Source organism: Lipotes vexillifer, unplaced genomic scaffold (genome assembly GCF_000442215.2).
Source record: "Lipotes vexillifer unplaced genomic scaffold, Lipotes_vexillifer_v1.1 scaffold444, whole genome shotgun sequence".
Lineage (NCBI taxonomy): Eukaryota > Metazoa > Chordata > Mammalia > Artiodactyla > Lipotidae > Lipotes > Lipotes vexillifer.
The window spans coordinates 1,088,601-1,103,197 of NW_006793488.1; the positions used below are offsets into that span (position 1 = coordinate 1,088,601).

The following is a 14,597-nucleotide window of genomic DNA, read 5'->3' on the forward strand; positions in this document are numbered from 1 at the left end:
ATACCAAATTGCTTTCTAAAAACCTTATTAAATTACACATATCAGCCATATATGCTTTTCTCTACGTACACATTAACATCTTATGCCAATTGTATTCAATTTTATTTATACCAGATTTTTGACTGATTAGGCAAATAATATGTTGATGTTCAGCCTTATATCAGACCCATCTTAGAGTATGGAGTGGTCCAGGGGTTGGATGTAATCCCAGCTTCAGCCAACTTTTAAAGTATGATTCCAGAAAATAACACAACTATACCTCACCCTTCCTCCATTATGACCCATGGTATCATGACTGTCATGAATAGGGCTTGCACATGGCACTCACCAATGACATATTCCACCCTGAAGAGGTCCCTTCTAGGGTTATAGGGACGATTGAAGTCGATCTGGATGTAGAAAGACTGTCCTCTACGTACAATCAGCTTGTTGTTGTTGTATTTGTCGGTGTGGTGATCCACTTTGTTGCTGTCCCATCTCTCCTTGAACAGGTGAACACCCGTAACATTAAGGTAGTCTATACACAAAGAAAACGATCAAGGGAAACCATTGAGTAACTTTGGTTTAAACACAAACTCGAAAAACAAGACTATTTTTGCTGAAGACGCAAAAGGTAGTAAAAGGTTTTGTTAGATAAAACTCTATACAGGGGGCTGGTAGATTTGGGAGCCAGTCTCTTGTGACAGCCTTGTTTTCAAAGAAGATTTTTTATTTATTTATTTTTATTTTATTTTATTTTATTTTTTTTTTGCGGTATGCGGGCCTCTCACTATTGTGGCCTCTCCCGTTGTGGAGCACAGGCTCTGGACGCGCAGGCTCAGAGGCCATGGCTCACGGGCCTAGCCGCTCCGCGGCATGTGGGATCTTCCCGGACCGGGTCACAAACCAGTGTCCCCTGCATCAGCAGGCGGACTCTCAACCACTGCACCACCAGGGAAGCCCTCAAAGCAGATTTTTTAAAAAGCATTTTCCCCTTCTGATCTCATCTCAGACCACACGGCACTCACTTTAGGATAATAAAGCTGTGTTGATAAAGCCTATCAATAGGTCTAGATACAGAGGAACTAGCACCTGAGTTCAAGGCTTCACTTCCGAGTCTCATGTTGGTTTTCATTATGTCAGGTGCCTCCACACGTTGGGATAAGCAGGGGATACCACTTCAATTTTCTTAGCTTTAAAAAGAGAGGAATCAAATCTGACAAAGCCTGCAAGGGATGTTCTAAGGACAAAGTTGATCATCAGTCCAAAATTCTCCTCTTACTTCAGGAAAGGTCAACCCACAGCCCCCTTCTTTAATTCTAAAAGTAGATCTTGTCCTTCAAAGGCAGGAAACAGAGGGAACAGGCATGGAGGAAGGATACCAGCATTCCTATGAGGTAGGTAGGATTGTTTCCACTTTGCACATGCTGAAACAAGACTCAATTTCCCTGGCTACTAAACAACCAATCTGGAAGCAAACCCTGGTGTGACGCCAAAATCTACAGGCTTTTCCTCTGATTTTTGGAATAGGGAGTGTAAATGTCAGTTGTATATTTACCTGAGACATGATAGCACTGGATAAAAGTTAGACCTCCTCTTGCTTTTTTCCCATTCCCTCTGCAAATGATCACTGAATGTGAAGGTAACTCTAACTACCCGTCTACACTGCAGTTTAGAAGATCTAGTCTAAAGACAGATTTCTGTGTATGCATTTGGAGTTCTAAAGGGGCAATGGAGAGAGAATGCTGGGTGAGGTGGTGGGTGTGCACTGGCCTCTTGCTTTCCCCCCCTTTTCCTGACCTTGACTGTTGCATGGTTTGTCCTCATGGCTGTGAACTCAGTGTACATAGAGAGCTGGGGCTTCACCCTGAAAGGCTCAGTGATTTCCCCTGTTTTTATGCAGGAATCCTGTGCAGGACCCCTGGTGCTCTCTGGCCTCATTTCTTCTCATAGGCAACATGGAGAAATTGGGTTCATTAAGGTACTCTATAGGTCTGAAGTCTAGGAGTCCCTGCAGCACCCTTGATGAATTCAAAGTCCAGGTAATCCTGAGTTTGAATCTCAGGTCTCATAATTACTTAGGTAAGGGATGTTGCCTCTCAGAAGCTGAGTTTTCTCACCTTTAAAATGAAGATACGGGGCTTCCCTGGTGGCGCAGTGCTTGAGAGTCCGCCTGCCGATGCAGGAGACACGGGTTCGTGCCCCGTTTCGGGAAGATCCCACATGCCGCGGAGCGGCTGGGCCCGTGAGCCATGGCTACTGAGCCTGCGCGTCCGGAGCCTGTGCTCCGCAAATGGGAGAGGCCACAACAGTGAGAGGCCCGCATAACGCAAGAAAAAAAAAAAAAAAAAAAATGAAGATACGAATACCTTGAGAATTTCTACAAAGATTCAATGACCTAACAGCACAATGGGTCTGATTTTATGCCTGGTGCATAGTGGGACCAGAGGCTTCCTTTGAGCTTGCTGACTATGAACTGTCATGGCGCCACTTTTTACATGGTGCTCAATGGACTATTCTGACTGCAACATTATAGCAAACAGAAAGTGCAAGATGCAATTTTATTTTTGCTTCACCTCAGAACCCTGTAGTACATGGTCCCCTGAAGGGCAGTTTCCTTCCATTATGCTGTGATGTGAAGATGTTTATTTCTACAGCTCTCTCTTCCAAGCTGCCTTCCTCCTAAGTTCTCTGGTCTTATTAAGGTCACAATCCCCAGTGCTAAACCAGCTTCAGAAAGAGCTGGAGAATCATAAACGTCCCAACTGAGAAGAGCCTTAGTAATCAACTCATCTGGCCCTCTTTCTTAGCACTTTTAATAATGTTTTGTTTTATTTTTAAAAATGTCTAAAAACCTAACTCCTCAGAAAAGGGTTTAATCAGCTCTCCATTCATCAGCACCAGTGGAAGGAATATACTGATACAGCACTGTCACAGAATCTCAGAGCGCAAAGGTACTTTCTGGACCATCTGGTAGACCTGCTATGTATTGCACGAAACATCTCCATGAAAATCCTAATACTTAGGCTTTTAGCCTCCATCTGAACAGGGAACCCACTATCTTGTAAAGCAAACAGGCCATTTTTAAACCACCCAATTATTTGAAAAATCCTTATAAGTTGAACTGACATCTTTTTCCCTGTAATTTTTCTAACCATAGATCCTGGTTCCAACTTCTGCATAAATATAGAATATGTTCTATTCATTTCATCTGGCACTCTTTTGGTACATAAAGACTACGGTTAGGGTTTCTCTGAGTAAAACATTCTCCACATCTTCAACTGTTCTTTAAGAAATTATTTCCAGACCTTCTACCCATTACTGTGTTCTGAAATATACATATTCCATTTTACGAATTTCTCTCTTATAGCGTTTTTCCTAGAATTAAGTACATTACTCTGGTTATGGTTTTTCCAGTGAAAACCAATGAGACCACTGCATCTTTCAAAATAAGTAGTATATTTCTATGATTTCAGTCCCAGATACCATTAGTGTTTTGAATACTCTTTTTTTTTTTTTTTTTTTTTTTTTTTGCGGTACGCCGGCCTCTCACTGTTGTGGCCTCTCCCGTTGCGGAGCACAGGCTCCGGACGCGCAGGCTCAGCGGCCATGGCTCACGGGCCCAGCCACTCCGCAGCACGTGGGATCTTCCCGGACTGGGGCACGAACCCGTGTCCCCTGCATCGGCAGACGGACTCTCAACCACTGCGCCACAAGGGAAGCCCTGGATACTCTTATTGTTGATTTACATTAAGCATCTGATGAAGTAAAATGCTTAACAATACATTCTGATGTCACTTCTACCAGTAGTGGATTAAAACTCAGTCCAGACCCCTATAAGCCATTTTCTCGTGTTGTTATTCAGCCATTTCTATCAATGCAACTGTTTTTTTCTTTTTAGCTCAGTTTTAAGGCCTTACATGTATTCACATTAAATTTCGTCCTGTTGTATTTGGTTAATTGCTCTGAATTCTTAAGATAACTTTAGACCCTAAGTATATATTCACTATATTAACATCCTCCCTAATTTCCTGTCCTCCAGGAATTTCATAAGTGTGCTATTTTATGTTGCCATTCAAGACACGGATATAGATGTTGATCAGGGCACCACCAAATAAATGCAACTTAAGTAAATGCACAGTGGTAGATACTAAAGAATGAACAGGTAATTATGATATAGTGTCATGAACACCCTGACAAAGGAAGTAAAGGAGTCTGAGTAGGGAAGGGTTTCTGGCTAGGAGCTCCTGACCCAGATTGCAGCGGGAGGGGGGTGATTAAGGAAGCTTTCTGGAGGAAGTGAGGTATAAGCAGGGGTCAGGAAGCTGAGCAAGTTTTCCAGGTAAAAAGACAGGTGGGGAAGAGGGGAGGATGAGTGAAGACTGAGGAGAGAGAGTGCATGGTTTACTTTAAAAGCTGAAAGGTGATTGGTTGGCCAGAGCGTAGCAGTGGGACCACAGTGGAAGAGAAGGCAGGAGCTGCTCCTGCAGGCCTTGCAGACCGTGTTAAGGAACGTGGATTCTAATTGCATTGGGGATCCAGTGAAGAATCTGAAAGAGCAAACAGACATGGTCAGATTTGTGCCTGTGCAAACGTAAACTGCTTTTTCCGGTGACAGAGGGGAAAACGGATTGGGCGGTGGCAGTGCTGGAATTCCAGGTGAGGGTTGGGGAGGTCCAGTCTGCCTGTAGGGAGTGAATGCCCTGGTCCTGGTGCACTGCCAGGGTCTGCCTCAGCTCTTCCCACCCCACCCCTGTGATGACGTGCCCCTAAAAACCAGTATATTAGCTTTATGTCTTGGCTGCCGCAGCAGGTCTGCCCACACGGAAAGATAAAGCTGGAGAGAGTCAAGTCTTTCTTTGGTATCTGGTTCCCACTGGTTCCAGTTCTCACTGCAAATGAAAACCCTGGCTTTCCAGTTCCACGCTCCAGTCTAGCAAATCTGGTTAATGTCTAGTGAGTCTGGTTAAGTCAGTCCATTCTGAGAATTCCCTGGCTGTCCAGTGGTTAGGACTCTGCGCTCTCCCTGTGAGGGCCCGGGTTCAATCCTTGGTCTTGGTCGGGGAACTAAGATCCCACAAGACTCAAGGCGCATCCAAAAAAAAAAAAAAGAAAAAAATCAGTCTGTCCTTGTGGTAGTGCCGTGCAGAGTGTATAGATGGGTATTGGAAGAATAAGAGTGCCATAGTTAAACAAGATTGGGGAGTGCTGGTTTAACCAAAGTTAATCAGGATTCTTGCAGAATTTATGGCAGACTGTCACACGCTGATGTACTCTGCAAACCTCCTACAGGTGCAATGCTTTCCAAAGTTAAACGACCATGGGAACTATTTTTTTGTGGAGGATTTTTCAGAATATGTTTTGGGAGATGCTTCACTGTTTACTAATTGTGCAACCTCAGAAAAGTTATTTAATCTCTCTGAGTCTAGTTTTCTTATTTTTAGAAAGGCAATGAAATACCTCAAAGGGTTGGTGTAAGCATTAAATGGAAAAAAAAATCTATATAAAATGCTTTAGCATAGTATCTGGCACCTAGTAAATTCTCAAAATTATTATTATTATATTATTATTGCTAGGAGAAGCAGAATAGCATAGTGGGTAAGAGTATGGATTCTGGAGCCAGAATACTTGGACCCAGATCCCAATTTTGACACTTACTATCTTTGTGACTTTGGACAAGTTACATAACCTGTGCCTCAATTTCCTCATCTGCAAAATGGTGGGATTAAATAAGAAAATGCTACATTGCCTGTCTTCTCAGCAGACAGGCCTGCTTTTCTCTTCCTGAATATCTACAGGTGGATGGAGTCATTTTCTCCTCTCAATTGCCAGAATATATTTTTCTTTTTTAAAAAAGTCTGTTATCATTAGTCACTTAGCATTATCTTAATATAAATGATTTTATCTAGGAGACTGTAAGCCCCTTGAGGACCAGACCACGTCTTAATCACCTTGTTACTGAGCCTGGGGCAGTGTGCAAAGATGCCATAGCAAACATGCCCCTTTTCGCTTTAAACACATTTAATAATATCTGAAAGTTTGGAGCTAGGAGTTGGTTAGTCATTTTAAAATGGGTTATTCCATTTATCACAGTATTAACCATACAAGTCCTTTAAATGACATTTACCAGACAATTTCATTCTCAAAATATGCCAGTTTCAGGACTGTGTTTATATACTGTTGAAGATAATGTACGGGGTCTCATAACACAAAGCCTCCAGACCATCAGTTTTGTTTCAGATTGGAATAAAATAAAAATTGCACAGTTCACTTAGACCACTTAAAACAAAGGGTAAGCAAAAGTGCTAATGAATTCCTTTGAGTATATAAAACCTAAGCCCCCTCCCACGCCCCGATTATAGTTTTTATATTGGGTTTATATCGGGTAACATCTTAGGGAAAAATCCGAACGAACGTTTTGGCCACGACCCAACTAGATTTTTCATAGTGAGAACAAATATATATATACTAAAAATACATTAATATATATTAAGGGTTTGTTTTAAAATAATCTAGTCTACATTACTGTGCATTTGACAACGTTTGATTCAAAACACGGAATTTTTAAAAATGTTATCTTTTCTAAGTGCCCTTTACCTTTTCTATTGCGATATCACGCTAAGTCAATGCCTTCAGGAAGAAAGAAAAGAATCATAGGAAGTCACAGTGGTACCCTACGAAGGGAGAAACTAAGTCAATGATAAGTAAAATTTCCTAAATAAGCTCTTAAAAATTCATATTAAAATAATTTAATCTAAGAGAAACATTTCATTTAAAAAATAGAACCTGAGGGTGGGAGGAATTGGGAGATTGGGATTGACACATATACACTATCGATACTATGTATAAAATAGATAACTAATGGGAACCTAGTAAATAGCACAGGGAACTCTAATGCACTGTGGTGACCTAAATAGGAAGGAAATCCAAAAAAGAGGGGATATATATATATATATATATATATATATATATATATATAAAATACATGTATAGCTGATTAATTTTGCTGTACAGCAGGAGCTAACACAACATTGTAAAGCAACTATAAAAATTCATTTAAAAAAGAATAAAACTTGATTAAGCTATGGAAGATTAAAAGCTACACTGAGAGGTGGCAAGTTTAAAGAAACAATGTTCTAGACTGTAGCCAAATGTGTAAGACATACAGAAGGGTAATAGGATAGGCAGGGGCGTTATTGTTTGGACGGAGAAGAAAATGGCAGCCATGTTGCCCTCTCTCCAATGTAATCTCCCAATAGGTCTGTGGAGTTACTAAGGGTTACCCCAAGTCTTGGGGGATGAGGTGAGGTCCCCAACACCACTGAATAAATACCTTTTCGTCCATTGTTCATGGAGAGTCACCCACAGATCAAGTCAAGTATTTGGTTCTTATAATACCTGATAATCTCAAGGACTCTATACAGATGGTGTCATGAGATATGATCATAGGCATAAAAATACCATAGTTCTTTTTCTTGTCCATTGCTCCTTCCCATGTAGCAGGCACTCAGTAAACATTTATTAAGCTGGAATATTGATTTTTGCTTTGTTTATTGGCTTAACAAGTCGTAGTTTAGGTTGAAAGAGCCTTCTCATCACCCAGGCTCCATTCGCCACAAACAGGAAAGGAATTTGCTTCTCCCTGTCCAAGCCCAGTCCCTCGCAGAACAGAACAGAACAGAGCAGCTCATTGCTAAGCTACCTTTTTTTTTTGGTTTTGAGATATTGTAGTTGGAAACTTGGCAGCTTGCTCTTTCAAAGTGACAGCTTTCAAAAGTCTACCTAACGCAATTTAGCTTAATTCTAAAACATCAGAAAATGGACTGCTAAAGAAAAAAATCTCTCCTCATGAGCCAGCTGCCTCCCTGCCTTCCTACCCTTCCCCTAATATGAAAAAAGTGGATTATTTTCACCTTAGCTGGTAAAGATATTCTTCAGAGAATGATTATACCTGTCACAGATGGAACCTTTAAATAAGTTAAATGTTTAGGTTCACATCCTAGGAATTCCCTAGTGAACTGAGATCTCCATGCAATCTTTGGTAACATTATTACCAAACTATAGGCGTAAATACTGTCCATGAGGAGGTAGGTCTGTTTATTGTGAAAACAACAGGGTGAAGTTTCCTTTCTCATATTCCTTTTGGACACCCAGAATTTTAAACTATCATTAATTTGAATCATTAAAAACATTTTCTTAAACAGCTTATTGTTTTCAACTGTTGCTATTAAAATGTCCTGTACTCTGTATAAGAAATGCTCAGCAGAAGCTAGAATGAGAGAAATGAGTCTAACACCTTCTCCAGGCACTAAAATCCCTCTATTTCTCTATTTCTATTTCTCTATTGGTCTATTTCTCCTCTAGCCTGAAGAATCTCAACAGCCTCCAAATGTGACTCCTTCTCTCCATTTTCTCCTCATTATTATCATTATTTTTATAGACATAATTCTGATTATGTCATTTGCTATTTAGAATCCTTTGCAAGTCCCCTGTAACTGCAGGAGGAAAGGTAAGGTCTTCAAGGCCTGTTATGATGTGATCCCTGCTTACTTTTCTCAGGCTCATCTCCCCTCTCTTGTCCTCACTACTTGACATACACTGTGCTCTCTGCCAGAAATGCCCTTCCAGGCACTTGTGTGCCTGGAGCATTCCTACCCATCATCTAAGACCTACCTCAGGTGTCCTGTATTTACGAAACCTTCCTCGCCTTCTTTCCCACTCCACCGACACCACTGGTCATTCCTTTTCTTTGTTTGTTTCATCTACTAGGTGGACAGTTGCTTGAGGCCAGGTATTGACTTGTTCATTTTTGTGTCCCCAGAGAGAGATTGGTATCGTTCCCGACACAATCATTAAACATTTTCCCACAAATCAAGTGGAAAGTGTGAACTGGTCTATACAACATTGTTTCTTAATCATGCATTGAAGGCCTTTTTTATTCTTTCAATAACCTCGAATCCAGAGAGGTTTACTCTGCACAAAGGCGAGATGGATGACTAACTAGTCAGTTGATTTCATTCTGACGTGGAATCATGGGAGGGAGGAGGCGATCAGAAAGGCACAGACCCCATTACCCTGAAAAATACTAGATCCCACTTGCATTTGATTTTTTTTTTTATCGCTCTAGCTTGCTTTCCAGTTTGAATTCAAATTGCATTAGACCTGCCAAATGAGTATTATAATTACTACTGCAAATTGATCACCTCCTGTTAATAACACAGAGTCAAACTAGCCCAAGAATATAAGGTTATCTTCCGGAACATCTCCTGCTAAAATAACCTTCGAGACCAGGAAGCCTCTAGAGAGATTTTCAGAAACACCAAATGAGCATGCAAAACATTAGAAATGGATGCAAATCCAAACAATCTGAGGGGATTTTCAGATATTTTTCTCGGCTACAATTGAGTTCAAAGGGGGCATTAAGGATCCCTAAAAACACAGGAGGACATCAAACACCTCCATGGACTGGCTGGTCCCATCTCCAGGGTTCCACTGTCACCTCAAATATCTCAATGTTTCTTAAATATCATGCTGCCACATGGGAGGAACCTTATGTACGTTTGTACATTTTGAAACACAGGCAAAAATAATTCTTAACCAAATATTCACTGAAGTTGTGAATTAGAGGTATTACACACACTCAATATGTATTATATACATCGATTGCCACAAGACTTTCAAAGGGAAAAATCTGGCATTTTCCCTCTCTTGCCTCTCTGCCCTTCTCAGTCAATTTCACAGGAGTAGCATGCTAAGGGGACGCTTCCATGTAACAAATGTGGAGAGTTTGTCTTAGGGCTTTGTTATCCTGGAAGCAGTCATCCTCAGACAAGATCACGAAGGTACAAGCCCTCCACTAGTGGCCACTGAGGAAACTGCAAGAAGATGGCACTTAAACCCACGTGATTAGGTCTTAGGGACTTGGGGACAACTTGACAGACTTAGTCCCAGGACACCCACTTTTCGTACAATTAAACAGAGATTTGAAATGTGAAGGATAACTGGGAAATGGACCTCCTTGATCAAGACAGTGTTCTTTTTCTTCTGTTCTACTCATCTGGGACTTACTGCTATACTTCCTGGATTCAGAGGTCCTAACTTCAGAGCATGTAGCACTTAGCTCGTCTGTATGAGAACTACGAAATGCATGCATGTTTATGAAACCTGGAACCTGTTAATAATAATAAGGTTACAATGACTCTAGGGCTGATGAGTCATTAATTTCTCAAGGGAGTGATTTTTCACTGGACACACACTCCTATGCCAGGGCCTGTATTAAGTACCCCAGAATGTCACTTGGATTGTGGACACATACGACTGCCAAGCAAATAATGACTGATCTTTCAAAATAATTCAGTTCAAACTAACTCCCCACCTCTGCCTCCAAAAATAAGCAACCAAAAACCCAGTATTCCCAGATTTTTAAAAATTGACCTACCTGCTCAAGTTCTTTAGCAGTTTTCTTACTGGCAACATTTTGGTCCATTTTAATTCTATGGGTGCTGCAGGCTGCACATATTCCCCTTAGAATCAAGGTTCCCTTGGGTGGGTTCCTGACCTTGCAGAGGTATGATAATCTGCACATTCTGAATCAATGAGCATGTATTGATTGGGTATTCTCACAGCCACTGGTTATTTAATCCTCACGGCAACTGTGAAGTAGGTATTGCTCCCATTTTGCTGATGGGGAAACTGAGGCTCAGAACACTTACATGACTTTCTGGGGGTCCCAGGGTGAGCAAGTGGCAGATGTGGGACAGGACCCCGGGTCTTTTGAGTCCTGGACCGGGGGACACTTTGCTACACCTCACTGCCTCAGTGGTGCCTCCCATTTCTCCTGTGCCCTCTTCTCTTTCTGCTCCCCCCCACCACTTCTTCCAGCACTTTGCCCCCCTCTCCTGGGTCCCAGAGTCTTCTCTGCCAGAGTGGAATTTTGCTAGAAAACTGAATACACCAAGATAACTTGCTTGGTAATTTGACATCTGTACACTTTCCAATTTTATTTGCATTTAAAAAGAAGGAAGGAAGGAAGGAAGGAAGGAAGGAAGGAAGACTCCTAGACTGAGAAGTGAAGGAGTGAACACCAAGTGCTTACTTTGGTTTCCATTTCCCAACCTATAACATGGGGATTTAGATGAGTTGACTAGCAAGTCCTTTAAAACTCGTTTCTGTGGTTCTAATGGTGGCGTCTTAGAAAGTGCAGCAGCTAGTAGGGACAGAGCTCAGAACTCCAAGTTCACATCTTGTCTTGGCCCCTCGACTCAACCGAAGATGCCCTTCAGTTCCGTGAGCCCCCTGCTCCCAGTTTGGATGGTACCCCACGGGTGGTACTGGATATCTCTCTGTCTTCACAATTGGATATCACACTGTCCAGACATGATACTAACACAGTCAAACTTGCCCACCAGACCCAGGCTGTTCTCTGACTTTCTGGGTTTGTTCGTAATCAACATTGCCCTTTCCCTTTGCTTTCAACCTCTGGTCTCTTTCGGACAAGGCAGATTAACCACACACCACAGGGTGATCGTGGGCACTTACCCCTACAAGTGGGTGTTTACCCCCCAGTGAAAGCATACACAGAGCACCTCAGGAGCAAAAGTGGGTTTGGGTACATGTGTGCAACTGACAAAATGTGCTCCCCGCTGGATGCCATTCAGGGACGTGAGTCTGAATGTCCCTGCCATGGCCCAAGGGAACGGTGCCTGTGTCACCGAGCCACTGCTGGTAACTGAGAGCTGTCACAGCTGACAGGGCTGAGTGGAGGTCAGCGGCTGGCGGCTGCTCCCAGAGCAGGTCCCTCCAGATGGGTGGAGGCAAGAGCAGGGTAAGTAGCTCGCCTCGCCTGCCCCCCAGCCTGCTCTGGAGAGAAGCAGACGGCTTCCATCTCCATTACCGTCAGGGTCCAGCATCTCTCACCAGCTCTGAGATTCACAGCGATGGATGCGGGGACGGGGCAGGAAGGAGGTGTGAGCTAGACAATCACAAAAGCCACAGTGTTTTGGAAGTGGAAACTTCCAGCTAGAGAACATTCTTAAAAACAAAACAGTAGGGCTGGAAGAGGACTCAGCTAATGCCCTTGTTTTGCAGAGGTGACTTCCTTGAGATTACAAAGCCAGTAAGTGGCAGAACTGGGACAAGAATCCTGGCCTTTGGTGCTTTTACCACTCAAAAGAGGGTCTGGGAGGCCTTTCTTTAAAACCAGAGACTGGCAGGGGACCAGTTTTTGTGGGAGCTCGGTGGATCAGAGGGTGCTGAGCCAGCACCCGCGGGGCCGGCCGGCCGTGGCGGCCCAGGAGGTGACTGTACCTTGCATGTTGAAGCTCCGGGGCACCAGGCCCTGAAGTTCCATGGTGGGGGGATCATTCTCTGATGCGTTGGAGGTGTTGGGGGGGATGGCTCTCCTGCCTCCAAAGGTGGCCCCCGAGGACTCCGACATTCTCAGCCTCACAGGCTCCTTGGGGGGAGAAAAGGAGGCATGGAAAGGAAAGTGAAGCCGGTTGCATAAGGACTCAAAAACAGGGAGACATATCTGTCTGTGATGGCTCTAGACCAACACATTTTGAGTTTCGCATAAATGAACCCTGAGATGTGGCAGGAAAGATGAGTCTAATGATGGAGTACAGTTCCCCAAGGATCTCGGGGAGATTTCGTGTTTGTCAAAACATATGGAAAGCAGAAGAAAGAGGGCTTATTTGAAGAAATGAAAAATGTAAAAGATTTTGGAAAGCAGGGTCTTTTTCTCATTCCCCCTAAAGGCAATCTCTTGAAAGAAACGTTTGCTATCCTACGCATGTACCTCTGCCCATTTTATATAGACTTATGAGGCTGACGTCACTATAAGAATAAACTCATACACCCATGTCCAGATCAGTGGCATCCTTTCAAGCATTCACGTCTGCAAGTTAATTCAGCCAATATTTATCCCTATGCGTTCTGGGCACTTGGGGTACATCGGAGAGCAAAACAGAAGGATGCTTGCCTTGAAAGCTTCCAGTCTAGGGCGGGTACAGATGAGCCCAACAAGATTCTTAAGTGAAGTCACTCGGTAGGGTGTGAGAAGGTGGTCGCTGCTTTGGAGTCAGGACCACAGGACGCGGGACAAGGGAGGGGAGATTTGGGGTAGGTGAGGCAGAGGCCACTGCACTATTAAATAGGGCTATAAATAGCCCGCTCCCTAAACTTACCGGGTCAGCTAACACTGCCCTTGCTCCAAGCCTGCTTCCCCTTCCTTTGGAGTTTGTGTGGACAAACAACAAGTTTAATCACCACACCTCCTGTCGGGGTCTTGTTGACCAACAGTCCAAATGAAGGGAGACCTTGTTTCTGGCCCCAGTGAAGCTTTCCTCTTGATCACCTGGATTAACCAGTCACGACTCTGCTTATTCGGCTGTTTTCCGCACCCTCAGAAGATGAGAAATAGCCCTTACAGAGGTGAGGGGAGTAGACCGTCCCAGAAATGTGCGGAGCAAAAAGGCAGCACAGCTGGAGCCACTCCCTCAGGCACTGGGGCTTGGAAGCAGACAGTAGCGTTTGGAAGTGTAAAGTCTGGGTGGGTATCCAGAAATACCTGCGGTCAGATTTACAGGCTCTAGCGGGTTAAGGGGTGTGGGGACGGGAGAGAGAAGGGTTAATGATAGAGAGAAGGCAGGAAAACGGCTTCCTCTGGTGGGGAATGGCTGGGGTGGGCTGCAGGGTTGCTAGCGGAGGGGAATGTTTGGACAGAGCAGTGCAGAGCAGTGCGGTAGCCCGTTGGGAGAGAGAACCATTAAAGCAGAGACTGGGGCGCCCCAGGTGCTCCCCGGGTGCAGGCCAGGCTGGGTGAGCGCAGGTGGGCAGAAGCGCCGCCTCCTTGTCAGGTCTGGGCTGGGCCAGGTGCTCCAGTTCGGCTGCCTGCGGCTGGGGGGATGGGGTGCCAGCGATGGAGAGCGGAGCTGGACCACTCGCAGTGCCAGCCAAGCAGGTGTTCTTACCCGGCCCTGCCTGCCCCCCTCTGCAACCTCTGCATCCTCTCTCCATAGTCCGCTCCCTTTGGGGGAGCACCCCAGGTGCCCCTTGGCGGCCCTTTTCAGGCAGCAGCGCCTTTAGGGAAGCTTCGCGGGATGCCTGAGAGAAGGCCCGCTCGGAAGTGGGGCTGGGTAGATGCGGCGGAGTAAGGGGCGAAACGGAACTGGACCGCTGGGGCTGCATCCGATACCCGCTCCCCTGCACTCCGGGTACCAACTGACGGATCGGCCCGGAAACCCAGGGGCAGGAGGTGGACGCAGGGCTGCGGGATGCCCGGGGCAGAAGGGGCGGCTGCTTACCTGCGGTCCCCTCCCGAGGTGTCCCAGCGCAGGCTGGCTCTCGGCGTCTCTGGAGTACTCGCTCCAAAGGACACAGGCTAAATGACAGGAAAGTTAGCTCTTAAGTAACTTCCTAAGGGGCCCCCTTCCCCCCCCATCCCGCAGCGTTTTCTCCTCCCCCTTCTTGAAAGCTGGAGAAGCAGCAGAGTCTCTAGCACGTTCTAGCTGCCCCAGCCATGCTGCTGCTATTCTGGCATGCCCCCCACCCCGGCCCCCCTTTCCCCCCGTTTCCAACCTGGTGTCTGGGAGCACCGGGCAGACTGCCCTGCAGTGCCC

The 14,597-nt window shown here is 44.8% G+C and overlaps 1 protein-coding gene across 1 annotated transcript in view; it reads right to left on the minus strand.

The window, feature by feature from the left end:
• The window catches only part of F13A1 (coagulation factor XIII A chain), a 141,819-nt gene extending 127,490 nt beyond the window's left edge, over positions 1-14,329 (minus strand). The window contains exons 1-3 of the mRNA XM_007466408.1: positions 14,283-14,329; positions 12,286-12,433; positions 329-517 (exon numbers count right to left, since the gene is read on the minus strand). Of these exons, the coding sequence (XP_007466470.1) occupies positions 329-517; positions 12,286-12,415 (319 nt within the window). The 5' untranslated portion in view covers positions 12,416-12,433; positions 14,283-14,329. The remainder of the gene's footprint in view (positions 1-328; positions 518-12,285; positions 12,434-14,282) is intronic.
• Positions 14,330-14,597: the final 268 nt, after the last annotated feature.